This window comes from Podarcis raffonei, chromosome 6 (assembly GCF_027172205.1).
Source record: "Podarcis raffonei isolate rPodRaf1 chromosome 6, rPodRaf1.pri, whole genome shotgun sequence".
Taxonomy (NCBI): Eukaryota; Metazoa; Chordata; class Lepidosauria; order Squamata; family Lacertidae; genus Podarcis; species Podarcis raffonei.
Window position 1 is genome coordinate 10,310,233 of NC_070607.1, and position 16,837 is coordinate 10,327,069.

The following is a 16,837-nucleotide window of genomic DNA, read 5'->3' on the forward strand; positions in this document are numbered from 1 at the left end:
CTGATGCGGCCCCCGATGAATTTGAGTTTGACACCCCTGGTCTAGCAGAAGCCTTTTTATGCTTGCATGAATTTGCAGACTTCTCCAGTAATAGAGATAAGACTCTACCAGCTTAGCAAAATACAGTAAATGTGATCTTTAGGGTCTGGAAAGTACATACGTACTGAAACTTCGGGTTGCCATATTTCAGAAAGTGAACATTGGGGTTTTTTTGGCCAAAAAATGTTTTGCCCAGAGTTGTTCAGCCTTTTTCGCCGACATAGGTTGCCATATAGAGATCAGCCATGAGCTCAGGTACAGTGGTACCTCGGGTTAAGAACTTAATTCGCTCCAGAGGTCCGTTCTTAACCTGAAACCGTTCTTAACCTGACGTACCAGTGTATTTTCACAATATGTATTAGTATGTACTTCCCCCGATGTTTGGCACGCAGGCTTTGTGATCTTATTCACCCCGTGTCTTGATTGAAGCACCTCTCAGTGAACTGAATATCCTTTCCGCCCATCGTCTCCTCAATTGGCTTTAACAGGGGAGGCGGTGCTGGAGACCCTTTTGGGGGTCAATCATTTGTACAATTAACTGGAGAAAACCAACAGCCTGCTGCCTCCTTGTATCAAGCCCTGTATAGGAAAGCTGTTTACTGTGTGATGTTTCATTATGTTTTTATATTTGCTGGAAGCCTCCCAGAACGGCTGAGGCAGGGTACAAATAATAAAATGATTATTAGTATTATTGTTGTCGTTGTGGCAGGCTGGCATGGCGAAAAGGGTTGCTGTCGTCGGAGCTGGGGCCAGTGGCCTAACCGCTATTAAATGCTGCTTGGATGAAGGTCTCCAGCCAACATGTTTTGAAAGAAGTGACGACATTGGTGGGCTGTGGAGGTTCCAGGTATGTCAAAGTCTGGCTTTGTTGTTTATTTACAAGCAGGGCTGTCTTTAGCATAGGCGGCGCCAGGGTGCAAAATCTGCCCAGCGCCCCCAAATGTTCATTTTAGCTGCTGCCGCTGCCTCCTCCCGGATACTCATAAATGCTACTTTCACGGAGGGAAGACTGGGGGTGTGGGTCAAGGAAGAAGAAGAAGAGAAGAAGAGTTTGGATTTGATATCCCGCATTATCACTACCCGAAGGAGTCTCAAAGCGGCTAACATTCTCCTTCCCCTTCCTTCCCCACAACAAACACTGGGTGTTTGCTGGGTGACCTTAGGCTAGTCACACTTCTTTGAAGTCTCTCAGCCCCACTCACCTCACAAAGAAGTGCGACTAGCCTAAGGTCACCCAGCAGCTGCATGTGGAGGAGCGGGGAAGCAAACCCAGTTCCCCAGATTACGAGTCCACCGTTCTTAACCACTACACCACACTGGCTCTTGAGGGAGGGAGATGCTGCCTTCATGGAGAGAACACTGGGGGTGTGGGGTGAGGGAGGGAGGGAGGGAGGCTTGGGAAGGAAGCTGCACGCTCGCCAGCCATATGGTTGGCGAGGCGCAGCTGGCGGGCGTGCAGGGAAAGGGGAGGCTGCCGGCAAAGCCACACAACTCCCCCACTCGCTGGGGCGCCCCTGAGAGGCCGCTGCCCTGGCGCAACGAACCCCTAAGCCCTGTGGGAAAGACGGCTCTGTTTACAAGGGAATAGCAAAATGTCCATGTGCAAACAGCAATATTGCCCCTTGCGTCAGGATCAGCAAACAGCAAAGAGAATGGTGTTTTGTTTCTGCTTTGCCCACTTGTATCTGCTTAAAGAATACAGTGGTACCTCGGGTTAAGAACTTAATTCATTCTGGAGGTCCATTCTTAACCTGAAACTGTTCTTAACCTGAGGTACCACTTTAGCTAATGGGGCCTCCTGCTGCCGCCGCGCCGCCGGAGCACGATTTCTGTTCTCATCCTGAAGCAAAGTTCTTAACCCGGAGTACTATTTCTGGGTTAGCGGAGTCTGTAACCTGAAGCGTCTGTAACCTGAAGCGTCTGTAACCCAAGGTACCACTATATGTGGGGGAAGAAAAAGAGGCTGGGAGTTCAAAGTTATATTTGGATGGGGGAGGGATTGCTAATCATTGGAAGCTCCTATAAAAACCTTTGCATTCCCGAGTACCACATCCTCCATCAGTAGCAGCAATAAGCCATGGGTGGTTGAAAGGAATTTTCATTTAGCCGGGGACAAATCACAGGTGAGATATCTGACTGGCTATTCTTGGGAAGAGGTTGTGATTGCAAATGATATTTCAGATTTAGAGCAGGCCAAAATCAAAATGGCTGAAAGATTCAAACAGTTGACGCTAAAAATACTTTGCATTTTGAAACGGAAGTTTCTCAAAGTGTGAATCACAGGATAATAGTTTGCAGATTCTGAATATTTGTTTTGATGAAGCCAGTAAGGTATAGAACAATGATATACACATTGCTAAGCTCCTAGTTTAAGAAAAGCTGCACGTTTTCCCAGGGCCTTGAAAATGAGCTACTTTCATTCTTTAAGTTTCACTATGGGTCTCTGGTCAAAAATGGTTTTTGAAGCACTATGGAAACCTGGCAAAATGTGCTAGATCAGAAACCATAGCCTGGAGCCATGATAATAATAATAATAATAATAATAATAATAATAATAATAATAATAATTTTATTTATATCCCTCCCTCCCCAGCCAAAGCCAGGCTCAGAGCGGCTAACAACAGTAAAAATAACACAGTTTACATAAAATCACAATCAATTAATTGAAATACATTCTAAAATCAGTTCATTTAAAAATCAATTCAGAGTCAAATTAATGGCAACCATCAGGCTAGAGTTCTATGCGGATTACAGAAGGAGGGGGTCAGACTGTGCCTTCAGGTACTAAGTACCTGAAAAAAACCATGATCTATGCTCAGCTTTAGAAGCCCTGTTCTTAATTCTGCAATTTCCTTCAGGAGCATGATATTGGGGGCCAGGCCAGCATTTATAAATCTCTAACCATCAATACCTCAAAGGAGATGATGAGCTACAGTGACTTCCCCATCCCTGCTGAGTACCCAAACTACATGCACCACAGCAAAGTGATGGAGTACTTCAGGATGTATGCAGAACACTTTGACTTGCTCAGGCACATACGGTTCAAGGTAAGAAGCCTGGACTCATTTCTATGGCAGGGGTCGGCAACCCTTTTCAGTCGTGGGCCAGTCCACCGTCCCTCAGACCATGTGGTGGGCCGGACTATATTTTGAAAAAAATATATGAATGAATTCCTATGCCCCACAAATAACCCAGAGATGCATTTTAAATAAAAGGACACATTCTACTCATGTAAAAAACACGCTGAGTCCAGGACCATTCATGTGCGGGATTGAGAAGGCAATTGGGCTGCATCCAGACCCTGGGCCTTAGATTGCCTACCCCTGTTCGTTCTCTCTCTCTCTCTCTCTCGTTCTCTCTCTCTCTCTCTCTCTCTCTCTCTCTCTCTCTCTTAAAATAACTTTTACTGAATGATTTTATGTTACAAAAAACATTACAACCATACTACCACTAAATATAATTAAGAAATAAAATTACATACATCAATATTTAGTTTGATATTTGTTATTTACCGTCTTATTTCCTCCCAAACATTCCATACAAAAACACACATATGTACACACACACACACGATAATAATGAAAGTAAATATTTTCCCCCTTTTATCTTATAAAATCTTTTCTTCACCTTTGACTTCCTGTCAAGTCCCTTTGCATATATTTTATCTTACAATCGAATGCACACAAAACAATAAACCTTTCTATATAAATTTTCCAATACATTCTGAAAACATAATAAATCCTTAATTGTTGTCCACCTCCTTTTAGTTCCTTTATCACTCGAATGCTAGCACGGAGTCAAAACTATTATTGTATTTTTGCTTTGAGTTTCCTGTGAGTTTGCTAGTCAACTGAGCCATCTCCACCAATTCCTGTAATTTGATTTGCCAATCTGTTATTTTTGGAGCCTCGTGATCTTTGCCTACCCATTCTCTGGCTACCAAGGCAGCACCAAGCATGATCACAGTAGTGATGGTGGAAAACAGCTGGGAATGGAAAACAGAAGTAGATTCTCCTGTCGTGCCTCCCACTTCCTTTCCTTTAAATGGTTTTAAACTCAAATGATGCTTTTAATAAGGTCTTTTATTTAATTGTGGGTGAGTGCGTATCCTTTGTGTGTTTTTAAACTGTTTTCATGTTACGAGTTGCCTTGGGGTAAAGGCAAGATATAAACAAGCACACAAATAAAAAGCCACAAAGGCAACTTTCAACATGTTTCAAGGGAAATTTGTAAAAAAAACAAAACCCCACAAATTTTATACTCTAAAGAGGCACAAAGTTACAGGCTCTAAAAAGACAGCCTCTGATCTAATAAACTAAAAGCACATTTGGAGTGGTTGGGTTGGGGGACATTTTGACACCCCACCACAATCTCCCAGATTTGTTTGAGGTATGAACTTGATATTTCATGCCATGATAGTTTATTATATATGTTTTATGATTTCATTATGTATAATATGGGACACGGGTGGTGCTGTGGGTTAAACCACAGAGCCTAGGGCTTGCCAATCAGAAGGTCGGTGATTCGAATCCCCGCGATGGGGTGAGCTCCCATTGCTCAGTCCCAGTTCCTGCCAACCTAGCAGTTCAAAAGCACACAGTGCAAGTAGATAAATAGGTACCGCTCCAGCGGGAAGGTAAACGGCGTTTCCGTGCACTGTTCTGGTTCACCAGAAGCAGCTTAGTCATGCTGGCCACATGACCTGTATGCTGTATGCCAGCTTCCTCGGCCAATAAAGTGAGATGAGTGCCGCAACCCCGAGTCATCCGTGACTGGACCTAACAGTCAGGGGTCCCTTTACCTTTACATTTATGTATGATATATTATTGGCCCATCCAGTTCAGCCTTCTCGTCAGCTCTGACTGCTAAGCAGCGCTCCCTCACTTTAGGCGGGAGCATTTTCCCGCCCTTCCTGGGAGTGCCAAGTATTGCACCGCGGCCTTTTGAATGTGTGCAGCAACTACAGTTGTGCTTTGTAAGCTCCCTCTAGTACGGGTCATACCACTTGAGATTGTGGATGAGGCCTCACATGATTTTATGTGGACGTTCGATCTTGTCTCAAGTGATACAGTTTTTATAAGGCTCCCGCACCTTGGAAACTTGCACAATGGCTGTTCTTGTTTTCTGTGCGGAGGAGCACGATTTAGCCATGTAAGCTCCCACCTAGAACCTGATCTGGTCTTATCCAAGAACAGGTTTATAACACGTCATAGAGGGGTGGCAGTGGCGGGGGGTGGCCTTTATGTCTAATAATAATAATAATAATAATAATAATAATAATAATAATAATAATAATTTATTTATACCCCGCCCTCCCCAGCCAAGGCCGGGCTCAGTGACAGTGACAGATATATGTATAAGCTAAACAAGCTATAGCATACGACCCCACTCTCTTGGGGCCCCCAAAAAATTTAAAGGAAAAAAACAACCCGGATGTACATTTCCAAAATATTAGATAAAAAACAAATAAAATAAAACCGACGTACAGCAACAGTGTTTTGTGTTGTGTAGGCTCCTATGATGTAAGTAATGGGCCCCGCCTGCTAGCCTGCTCCCTAAAATATCACTGCTTTGCTCATTTCTATATATAGGGTGCCTACATTCTGCATGTGCAAATGGCTTTAGATACCTATTAGGTCTATAAATTACCATATAGCATATATTCAACACAAAAAAAACAGTGACAATTTGTTGTTGACAAAGGACAGCTGGACATATAAAGGGCCCCATTACCTTCAGTAGCTTAGGGCCTCATCAAACCTAAATCCGGCCCTGCGTCTAGATATTCATTGTATGAGCAGTTCCCAAAATGATTCAAAGGAACGTCATCCCCGTGACCCCCCAATCTGAGAGTGCAATATAAATGTTCCACTTTGCAACCCCACTCACTGGCCTTTGTGAGCATATTTTAATTCATGTGCTTTATTTCCCTTGTCTTTCAAGGCCTGTGTCTGCAGCATAAAGAAACGTCCAGATTTCCCCATTACTGGCCAATGGGAGGTTGTAAGTGAAATATATGGGAAGCAGGAATCTGCCATCTTTGATGCTGTCCTGGTCTGCACTGGACACCACATAGATCCTTATTTTCCACTGGATTTGTTTCCTGGTAGGTGTGATTTTCTGATGTGGTCAACTGCTTGAGAATTCTGGGGAACCCGTACGAAAGCACGCCAGGCACTCCTGTCTTCCACTGCCTCCCACAGCGTGGTCAAACTCATGTCCGTAGCTTCGAGAACACTGTCCCACCATCTCGTCCTCTGTCGTCCCCTTCTCCTTGTGCCCTCCATCTTTCCCAACATCAGGGTCTTTTCCAGGGAGTCTTCTCTTCTCATGAGGTGGCCAAAGTACTGGAGTCTCAGCTTCAGGCTCTGTCCTTCCAGTGAGCACTCAGGGCTGATTTCCCTTCATGGATCACTGCCTTGCCATGGTGAAGGGGCTTGAATAACTCAGAGAAGCTATGAACTATGCCAAGCAGGGCACCCAAGATGGACAGGTCTTAGTGGAGAGTTTTGACCAAACATGATCCACCTGGAGCAGGAACCGGCAAGCCACTCCAGTATCTCTTCCAAGAAAACTCCATGGACAAAGACAACAGACAATCCCTGCTAGGGGCACAGATAACTCTGTGAAACCTGTACGGATGTTTAAATTTGAGGCTTCCTCCTGACAGGCAAAGCAACAAGGATATACCTTCCCCAGTATCATGCAAAATGGCTTATTCCTCCTTTTCACAGGTGTTGAGAAGTTTAAGGGGAAAATTATGCACAGCCGAGAATATAAGCATCCTGAAAAATTCCGGGACCAGCGAATCCTCGTGATAGGATTGGGAAATTCTGGAGCAGACATCTCCGTGGACCTCAGCCATGTCACTAAGCAGGTTCTGCTCGTTTAAGAAAAAAAGAAATAAATCATTTGCCTTTTGTTCTCCTAAACAACTTCCTGGGGCACCTTTCTCAAGCTTTGGGCCCTGTAGTGCCACTGAAACTAGCACATGAGGTGAGCCCTGCTAGTGACACTTAACTGCTTAATTCTGCAAGTGTTTACTTGTAAGGAAGTCTCACTTAACTCAATGGGACCTGATGCCTCAGACTCTTTTTCCTAAATATGCAATTTAAAAACAAAACACAAAGCAATTCATGGGTGAAGGTTGAGCATTGGCCCCACAGAGGGTGGGATTGCTTAGCTCTTGGAGCCCCTACAAATCCTACCAATTTTTCACCCACAGGGGAAAATATACTGGAGTTCCCCCTGTAGGATAATATTCCAAAATAGTTTCCCCCACCTGCCGTGTATCAAAGGATAGTTTATCAAACCCCTACAAGGACACTGCCAGCACATTCTAATATATGTGTCGGTTATGCCTGAACATGTGAACATGTGATCCCATTACACTTGGCTCTTAGCAGGCATCTGTGGTGGGTTTTTCTTCCTTAACCTGCTCGTCTCCTCCGGATAGATCTTTCTGAGCACCAGAACTGGCACCTGGGTGGTGAATCGTGTCTCCGATGATGGGTACCCCTTAGACGTGGTTCATTTTACACGCTTCAAAAACCTCCTTCGCAATATGCTTCCTTGCACTCTGGTGAACCTGTGGGGAGAGAAGAAGCTGAATGCGAGGTTTAATCATGAGAACTATGGTATAAAACCCCAGCACAGGTAAGGCAGGAGACTTTTTTAATCTCGGAGAATCGGGAAGGGTGGGGAATTCTGCCTTTCTTTGCTGTTTTTAGCATTTCTTCTTTTTCTTGTAAATATTCAAGGAACCATTTGCATTCTTTTATTAAAAGTTGGTTACCTTGATTTCTTATTTTTCCAGTAAGTTTCACCATTTCTGCATATTCCATAAGTTTTTATATCCATTCTTCTTTCACTGGGACATCTTCTTCTTTCCATTTTTGGGCAAGTAACATTCTTGCCACTGTAGTTGCATACATGAATAAATTTCGACACAGCTTGGGTAGTTCTATGCCTATAATTCCCAAAAGGAAAGCTTCTGTTGTTTTTTTAACAAACATTATTTTAAACATCTTTTTCAATTCATTACATATCATTTCCCAGTTAAGCTTTAACCTTACTACAAGACCACCACATATGGTCAAAAAGAACCTTCTTTCTCTTTACACTTCCAACACTTATTTGATATTGATTTATACATTTTTGCCATTTATTCGGTGTTAGGTACCACCGATATAACATTTTCATATAATTTTCTCTTAGACCATAACATGCTGTAAATTTTATATCCATATTCCACGATTGTTCCCATGCTTCCATATCTAGATTATAACCAATAACTATTGTCCAATGTATCATTGAGGATTTTACTTGCTCATCCTTTATCTCCCATTCCAATAATATTTTATACATTTTAGACAGGACTTTTACATTACATTCCAACAGATCTCTCTTCAGTTGTGATATTTGTTTCCCAAACACTTGTATCCTACCTTTCTTAAATACTTCGTTCAAATGATGATATTGTATTCATGTTGTTAATTTTCCTGATAATTCCTTAAATTATTTTAATGGATACTCTCCTCCCTCTTGGTTTAATAAATTTCTTTAAGCTGTCCACCCTTCTATCAGATTCTTTTTCTTTACCGCTATAGTTTCCAATGGACGCGGGTGGCGTTGTGGGTTAAACCACAGAGCCTAGGATTTGCCGATCGGAAGGTTGGTGGTTCGAATCCCCACGACGACGGGGTGAGCTCCCGTTGCTTGGTCCCTGCTCCTGCCAACCTAGCAGTTCGAAAGCACGTCAAAGTGCAAGTAGATAAATAGGTACCTCTCTGGCGGGAAGGTAAACGGCGTTTCTGTGCGCTGCTCTGGTTCGCCAGAAGCAGCTTAGTCATGCTGACCACATGACCCAGAAGCTGTCTGCGGACAAACGCCGGCTCCCTCGGCCTATAGAGCGAGATGAGCGCAGCAACCCCAGAGTCGGTCACGACTGGACCTAATGGTCAGGGGTCCCTTTACCTTTATAGCTTCCAAAGGTGAGAGCCAAATGGATGGGGCTGAATCAACCAGCTCCCCTCTCTTATTCCTCTTCTCCCACATCACTGCCTGACCTCTCTCCACCTCCATTCTCAGAGTCCCCTCATCCTTTGACACATCCTGCCGTTCCCACCCCATCCTGGCCGGCACCACAGGGAACATGCAGCTAGTCTATCTGGCCTCACTTGTATGAATCTCCTCTCCATTCTTCTTTCTGTCCACGTGCGTGAAAACACATACCGTATTTTTTGCTCTATAAGACGCACCGGACCACAAGACGCACCTAGTTTTTGGAGGAGGAAAACAAGAAAAAAAATATTCTGAATCTCAGAAGCCAGAACAGCAAGAGGGATCGCTGTGCAGTGAAAGCAGCAATCCCTCCTGCTGTTCTGGCTTCTGGGATAGCTGCGCAGCCTGCATTCGCTCCATAAGAAGCACACACTTCCCCCCTTACTTTTTAGAAGGGAAAAAGTGAGTCTTATAGAGCAAAAAATGTGGTATGTATCCATACTGTCAGGCTTCAGGGAATTCTATCCCTCCCACGGTGGCAGCCAAGAAGCAGATAACAAGAAGAGTTCTTACGAAGTCTTTATTCAATATTCACAGAGAGAGATTGCAGAAATGCCATCTCTCTTAGGTAATGGTGTTGCTCCAAGTACAGTCCCACCCTCTCCGTCTCTCCTATTATACACCATCCCTGTGTTGGCTGACCTGTGCTTTCTGCCTCTGAGCTTTCTGTTCTACTACTCTCAATGCACGCCGGGTCCTGGGAGAGGGGGGTCAGGAATGCTTTCCAGAGACACTGAGTCTGTTAGCTGTATCTCCCCTGGTGCTTCTTCTTCCTGCTGCTCCTCTCCCAATATTTCCCAGCTTCTCCCCTCTGCAGCCCCTGAACTATGACCTTCTGTAAACCACTGTTCTAAATCTATACTGTCCTCCTCTTCTTGGGAAGATTCAGGAAGGGGGGGAGCGGTCCCCACCATTCCTCCTCAGTCCAGTTCTTGACACATACACACAGAGAAGCAAAGGCTTCTCCCCTTGTGCTCCGTAAAGAGCCATGCACACTGGAGGGTGACAAACAACCAAGGAATAAATCTTAATAAACTTCTGCAAGCACAGAAAAACCCACCCAGAGGTTGCAGCACTTCAAGGTCTCTTTCCTTCTTTGCTCCGTAGGTTCCTCAGTAGATATCCCATTGCAGCTGATGACCTTCCGAACGCCATAATTTCTGGCAGGGTGCTCATGAAGCCAAACGTGAAGGAGTTCATTGAGAGAGGAGTGATATTTGAAGATGGCAGCAGAGAGGAAGACATTGACGTGGTGATCTTTGCCACAGGATACAACTACTCATTTGCCTTTGTTGAGGAGCGAGTCATCAAGACAAGGGACAATTGGATCCCGCTCTATAAGTTTGTCTTCCCACCACAGCTGGAAAAGCCCACACTAGCAATCATTGGCCTCCTCCAACCTTTGGGAGCCATCATGCCAATAGCTGAACTCCAAGCTCGCTGGGCCACGAGAATCTTCAAGGGTAAGGAAGAGAGGAATACACTGGGGATTCCCGAGCTACTGCTCTGCTAAGGTCTCCAGCTTGGGCTCTGTTCTGTATAATGAACTCCCTGATCCTGGAACAACAAAGAATTATGGGTGGATTCTCATGGGTGTGAAAAGGTGGCTTCTAATCCAACCATGCATTTCTATAGCTGTGTCTGGGAGAGGACTGAGTTATGAGAGAGGTTGCAGTAGGCAAGGAGACCAGGGCTTGAACCAGAGTTTTACCTGAGAGGACAGGAAGAAATGAGCAGCTTTTTGCATTCTTGGTCAGGAGAAAGAGAGCTGCGAAACAATTGGGCAGCCGATCCTTTATTTGAAATGCTTAACTGGTACCCAGCCAGATGGGTGGGGTATAAATAAATTATTATTATTATTATTATTATTATTATTATTATTATTATTATTAATGTGTGTGTTATTTTTCAGGCTTGCTCAAGTTGCCTTCAGAGGATGAAATGATGGCTGACATTACCGAGAAGGTCAAGTATAATGAGAAACGGTAGGTTGCCGTCTTTCTATACTTACAGTGAGGGATGCTAATTTCTCTCAGGACTTCAACATCTTAAATTTCATGGTCTTGGAAGCTTGCGTCTCATTTCTAGCTTTGTAGAGTGTTCTTCAAATGTGTAGTTTGCCAGAGCTTCCCATTAGTTAATGTCGTTTTTCACCTCTACATTGCTGGTACATGCACATTGATAAAATGTGGCAGAAAAGCAATATTTGTGCCAGTGTACAAGCTTTCCCCCTGCAGGATTCCCCCAGTGTTTGAATAGGGTGGCAAGTGTGTGACCTTTGACCACCAATTTGGGAAGACTAGTAACCCTTGAGCAATAGGATGTGGGGCAGAGGAACAGTTTGGGACTAGTTTCCCCTTTCAACTAGGAGTCAGGGAAGCAGAAAGAGCAGTGAGTTGACTGAGGCTGAAGCATCCTTCCAGTCCACAGTTGCTCTTTGGTGACCTGATGCAGAATTACCGTATTTTTTGCTCTATAAGACTCACTTTTTCCCTCCTAAAAAGTAAGGTGCAATGTGTGTGCGTCTTATGGAGCGAATGCAGGCTGCACAGCTATCACAGAAGCCAGAACAGCAAGAGGGATTGCTGCTTTCACTGCGCAGAGATCCCTCTTGCTGTTCTGGCTTCTGAGATTCAGAATATTTTTTTTCTTGTTTTCCTCCTCCAAAAACTAGGCGCGTCTTATGGTCTGGTGCGTCTTATAGAGTGAAAAATACGGTACCAACTTTGTTGCCTGCTAAGATGTGCAGCCTCTGCCCAGCCTGGATATTTGTAAACAAAGCAAATATTCACAAGGGATGTTAAGTTTCCAATGCTCTCCCATCCACAGGAAAGGGAACCCTGCAGTTCTGTCCTGAAGCCTCTCGCGGAAGTAGGGAGTGTGTTGCCACTGGAAATTATGAGTCTTGCTCCCTGGGATTAAAAGCAGCCAAATGCGCCAAACTTGGCAAAGAGGAGAGGGGGTGGCTGTAGGGAGACCAAGCTGGGGCTGCGTTTAAGGCAGGGGTCAGCAAACCTTTTCAGCAGGGGGCCAGACCACTGTCCCTCAGACCTTGTCAGGGGCCAGACTATATTTTTATTTGGCGGAGGGGATGAACAAATTCCTATGCCCCACAAAGAACCCAGAGATTCATTTTAAATAAAAGCACACATTCTACTCATGTAAAAACACGCTGAATCCCAGACCATCCGCAGGCTGGATTTAGAAGGTGATTGGGCCGGATCTGGCCTCCGGGCCTTAGTTTGCCTACCCATGGTTTAAGGCAGCCTTCCTCAACCTGTGGATCCCCAGATGTTATTGAACTACAACTCCCATCACCCCTAGCTAGCAAGGCCAGAGCTCGGGGATGATGGGAGTTGTAGTCCAAAAACTTCTGGGGACCCACAGGTTGAGAACTGCTGGTTTAAGGTCTCCTTAAAGGTAAAGGGTAAAGGGACCCCTGACCATTAGGTCCAGTCGTGACCGACTCTGGGGTTGCGGTGCTCATCTCGCTTTATTGGCCGAGGGAGCCGGCATACAGCTTCCGGGTCATGTGGCCAGCATGACTAAGTCGCTTCTGGCAAACCAGAGCAGCGCATGGAAACACCGTTTACCTTCCCGCTGGAGCAGTACCTATTTATCTACTTGCACTTGGACATGCTTTCGAACTGCTAGGTTGGCAGGAGCAGGGACCGAGCAACGGGAGCTCACCCCATCACAGGGATTCGAACCGCCAACCCTCTCATCGGCAAGTCCTAGGCTCTGTGGTTTAACCCACAGCGCCACCCGCGTCCCCAAGGTCTCCTTGGGTTCTAACTAATGCCTGCCAATTCCCCCCTCTCTCCTTAGATATGTGCCAAGCCAGCACACCATGCTGCAGGTGCAGTATGTTGATCACATGGACGAACTGGCCTCCCTGTCGGGAGTGAAGCCCAACCTGCCGCGTCTCATCCTGACGGACCCAAAGCTGGCCTGGGAGGTGTTCTTTGGGCCCTGCTCTCCGGCGCAGTTCCGTCTGACCGGGCCTGGGAAGTGGGAGGGGGCCAGAAACGCCATCCTGACCCAGAAGGAGAGGATTGTCAAGGCCACCAAGACCCGAGGCCTGCAGAGCTGCGTGGGCACCAGTCTGCCTTCGACGCCTTGTTTCTTCATCAAAGTGCTTGGCTGTTTTGCCATCTTTGCCATCCTAGTAGCTTACCTGTAGATTGGAGCCAGAGGGGAACCCATTTCCTTGTACCTGCACAACCTTGTACCTGGCAAACATCTAGGATGCTGGGAAGAACAGGTGTGGTTTTAAAGAGAGCAGAATCTGTTACACGTTAACTCTAGCTTGTTCAGCAGTGGCAGATCGTGCAATGAATTCCCCAGAATTCCCCCCCACGTATTCTCCCTTACACTAGTCTGCTTGTTAACATTCACACAATCAAGGGGACTCTGTCCTCACAGGCATATTCAGAATAATAGTCACACTTCTTCTTTTTTGCTTTTGTTCTTTTTTTTAACAATAATTTTTATTAGTTTTCAATTACAGTCCAATCATAGCCTCATTATTTGTTTACTCGTTTAGTCGTGTCCGACTCTTTGTGACCCCATGGACCGGAGCACGCCAGGCACTCCTGTCTTCCACTGCCTCCCGCAGTTTGGTCAGACTCATGTTTGTCGCTTCAAGAACACTGTCCAACCAAGCCTCTTTATAACAATACCCATTTATAATACAATTACTAATGCCAATCGTTCAAATACCAAATTATATAATTTAGATAAGGTGACCCCCACCCCCGCATGCTACAGTTGATGGTTTGATGATTTTCTTTCTTTCTACATTCCAAAATCTTATTAATTTCAATTACATTCCGGTCATAATAATAATCCCTTATACAACAACTGCAATATTAATAACTTCTATTCGTGCTGACACATTAAATGATTTATAAAACTACAAGTTTTATAATCCTCGTTCTTCCTGTGTGTGACAGTTATTCTGTCCATGGTGTTTCTTCCTGTCCTTGTAAAATGTTACGTCTGTCTTTTCCTGGTTGTTGCTGTTATCCATCATACCTTGGGTGGAGCTGATATCCCATTGTGGTTCCAGAAATTTCTCCCTCACTCTGTCCCGTGCTTCGTTATTTTGCAACTTTCACAACAGCTGCAAAAGTCCTTCTGTCCTAATAAATAATTTTTTTTCGCCATTTTTCCTCTCAGCCTGGCTCTCTCAATGTGTTCAGCACCCTAATCTGAGGACTCTCACATTCAAAAGTTCCTAAGGAAAGCAAACCCTGTTACGATGGAAGATAATAAAAAGGTACCTAGTGACTTGTATGAGTTCTATAAACATCCCCCATCTTTTCCTGCACAGATCAGGCTTTTGAACTGCTGAGAAGTGAGGATAAACAGTTTTTGAAATTACAGAGCAATAGCCACGTTAATATTTTATTCATGCAGCTGTCAGTCTACAACAGCTTATAACACAATAAATCTGCCCGTCTTTTAAGATGCCACAAGGCCCTGGGCAACTCTAGCAGCTTAAGCTTCTATGAGACGGAGAAATATCAAAACTGGATGCTTGTTGAATTTCTAAGAAATAAAACATATAATACGCTGAGCTAATCACGGTGACTGTTTACTGAAGTGCAAGAAATAAAACATTATCGGTAAGATATCAAGCAGGGATGGGCAACCTTTTAGGCCATGGATAGGCAAACTAAGGGATGCGGGTGGTGCTGTGGGTTAAACCACAGAGCCTAGGACTTGCTGATCAGAAGGTCGGCGGTTCGAATCCCCGATTGCCTTCTAAATCCGGCCCGTGGACAGTCCAGGAATCAGTGTGTTTTTACATGAGTAGAATGTCTCCTTTTATTTAAAATGCATCTCTGGGTTATTTGTGGAGCACTAGAATTCTTTCATTTCCCCCCCCAAAAAAATATAGTCTGGCCCCCCACAAGGACTGATGGACAGTGGACCGGCCCCCTGCTGAAAACGTTTGCTGACCCCTGTTTTAGGGACTAGTACACGGGACCTGGGGACACGGGTGGTGCTGTAGGTTAAACTACAGAGCCTAGGACTTGCTGATCAGAAGCTTGGCGGTTCAAATCCCTGCGATGGGGTGAGCGCCTGTTGCTCGGTCCCTGCTCCTGCCCACCTAGCAGTTCGAAAGCACGTCAAAGTGCAAGTAGATAAATAGGTACCGCTCCGGCGGGAAGGTAAATGGCGTTTCCGTGCGCTGCTCTGGTTCGCCAGAAGCGGCTTAGTCATGATGGCCCTGTGACCTGGAAGCTGTACGCCGGCTCCCTCGGCCAGTAAAGCGAGATGAGCGCCTTACCTTTACCTTTACATGGGACCAGGTTCAGCTTGCTAGTCCTGCTTAGCAGAAGCCCACACAAAGACTTCTGCTAGAGCAGTGCCACCTCTCCCCACTTTCTGCCCGCCCCCCCGTGGCCCAAAATGACTTGGTGTGTGTGTGAGGAGAATCCCAGGATAGCATGCAGGGGAGCAGAGGGGAGATTGTTCCATTGGGCAAGCAGAAGGGCCTACGCAGACAGACCTTTCTAAGAGTGGAATGCCGAATTCCTCCCTATATTTCCTTGCACCCAGGGGGGGTGGGGAGCACACACTTGTCAATCTCCTTATGTCATGATCATCTGATGTCATAATGACAGCAGGTGGTTGCCATGTGTCAGAGCATAGCGCTTTGCGACGCACATCCCAAATGCCCAACAATAAGCTGGTTGCCGGGCGCTCTGCAACCCCCAAGCTTGAAAGTTAGAGAGGACGAAATGTGCAGAATGGGAGAGGCGCAAAAGTTGGTCTCTGCACCCTCCATTGCAGGAAGGCATTGAGAATTCGCTAAGAACTGCTTCTACACTATTCAGAGAATTACAGTTCTCACGAGCGCCAGAGGTCCAGGCCCAGAGAAGGGCTTGAGCATTAAACCCCTCCATTCTTCTGCCTTCCACAAGGTGTCGTCTGAGATCCACAACTGACTGGGCTCCGTCTCTTTCTGTTGAAAAATCCCCGCTTTCATTGTTAATAGCCAGCCTGATAAAAAGAGTTCTAGAGAACACAAACATTTGCACACTGTTTGGTAGCATTCAGTTGGCCACATAGACATACACCTTTAACTTATGTCCATTGAAAAAATGCTTCCAAATGTTTTCCAGGAAGTCTTAAGTCTGACGCAGACAGTTGGTGGTCCTAGCCCAGCCAGCTCACAGGTTTGCAGCCAGGCAAAGATCAGATGTAGGAAGCAACAGTTGGAGACTCTCTGCCACAATTTGCTCAGATGTGACAGTTATACAGTTTGACATTAAGGCAAATCCTCGTTGAATGTTTTTAAAAAGAGAGTTTTATTTCTGTTGAAATAACTTTGAAATTTATATTTTATTGCACTTTTACTGAATTGGCCCAGTACTGAATTGCTCCCAGGATTGATAGAAAACACATATGGATGGTAGGTTGAGAGGAGTTCCCTACCAGGACAGACTTTGCTCGTGTGCTCAAGACATTGATTCCATAAAACATATTTTGTTGCACTGTGCAAAATATGAGCAAGCCAGGGCTGAACTGATACTACCCTTGCTGGTACCTTTCCCGGGAAAATCAGAGGCTCACTATGTCAGGTTCCTATTGGAAGACTGGACAAATGCTAGAACATTAGCAGTGGCAAAGTTTTTATCGGTGGCTGCAAGAACCAATGATCCCTATATTCTGAACAAAATGCTTGTTTAACCTGGAGGTAGGCTGCATGAATTGTGTATTG

General features: G+C 45.2%; 1 protein-coding gene across 1 annotated transcript; it reads left to right on the top strand.

Moving 5' to 3' along the window:
• Positions 1-754: 754 nt before the first annotated feature.
• Positions 755-13,588, top strand: LOC128415322 (flavin-containing monooxygenase 5-like). The gene is made up of 8 exons (XM_053391389.1): positions 755-886; positions 2,898-3,086; positions 5,983-6,145; positions 6,774-6,916; positions 7,496-7,695; positions 10,210-10,565; positions 11,015-11,087; positions 12,931-13,588. The coding sequence occupies exons 1-8, from the start codon at positions 755-757 to the stop codon at positions 13,283-13,285; spliced, it is 1,611 nt and encodes a 536-aa protein (XP_053247364.1). The 3' UTR covers positions 13,286-13,588.
• Positions 13,589-16,837: the final 3,249 nt, after the last annotated feature.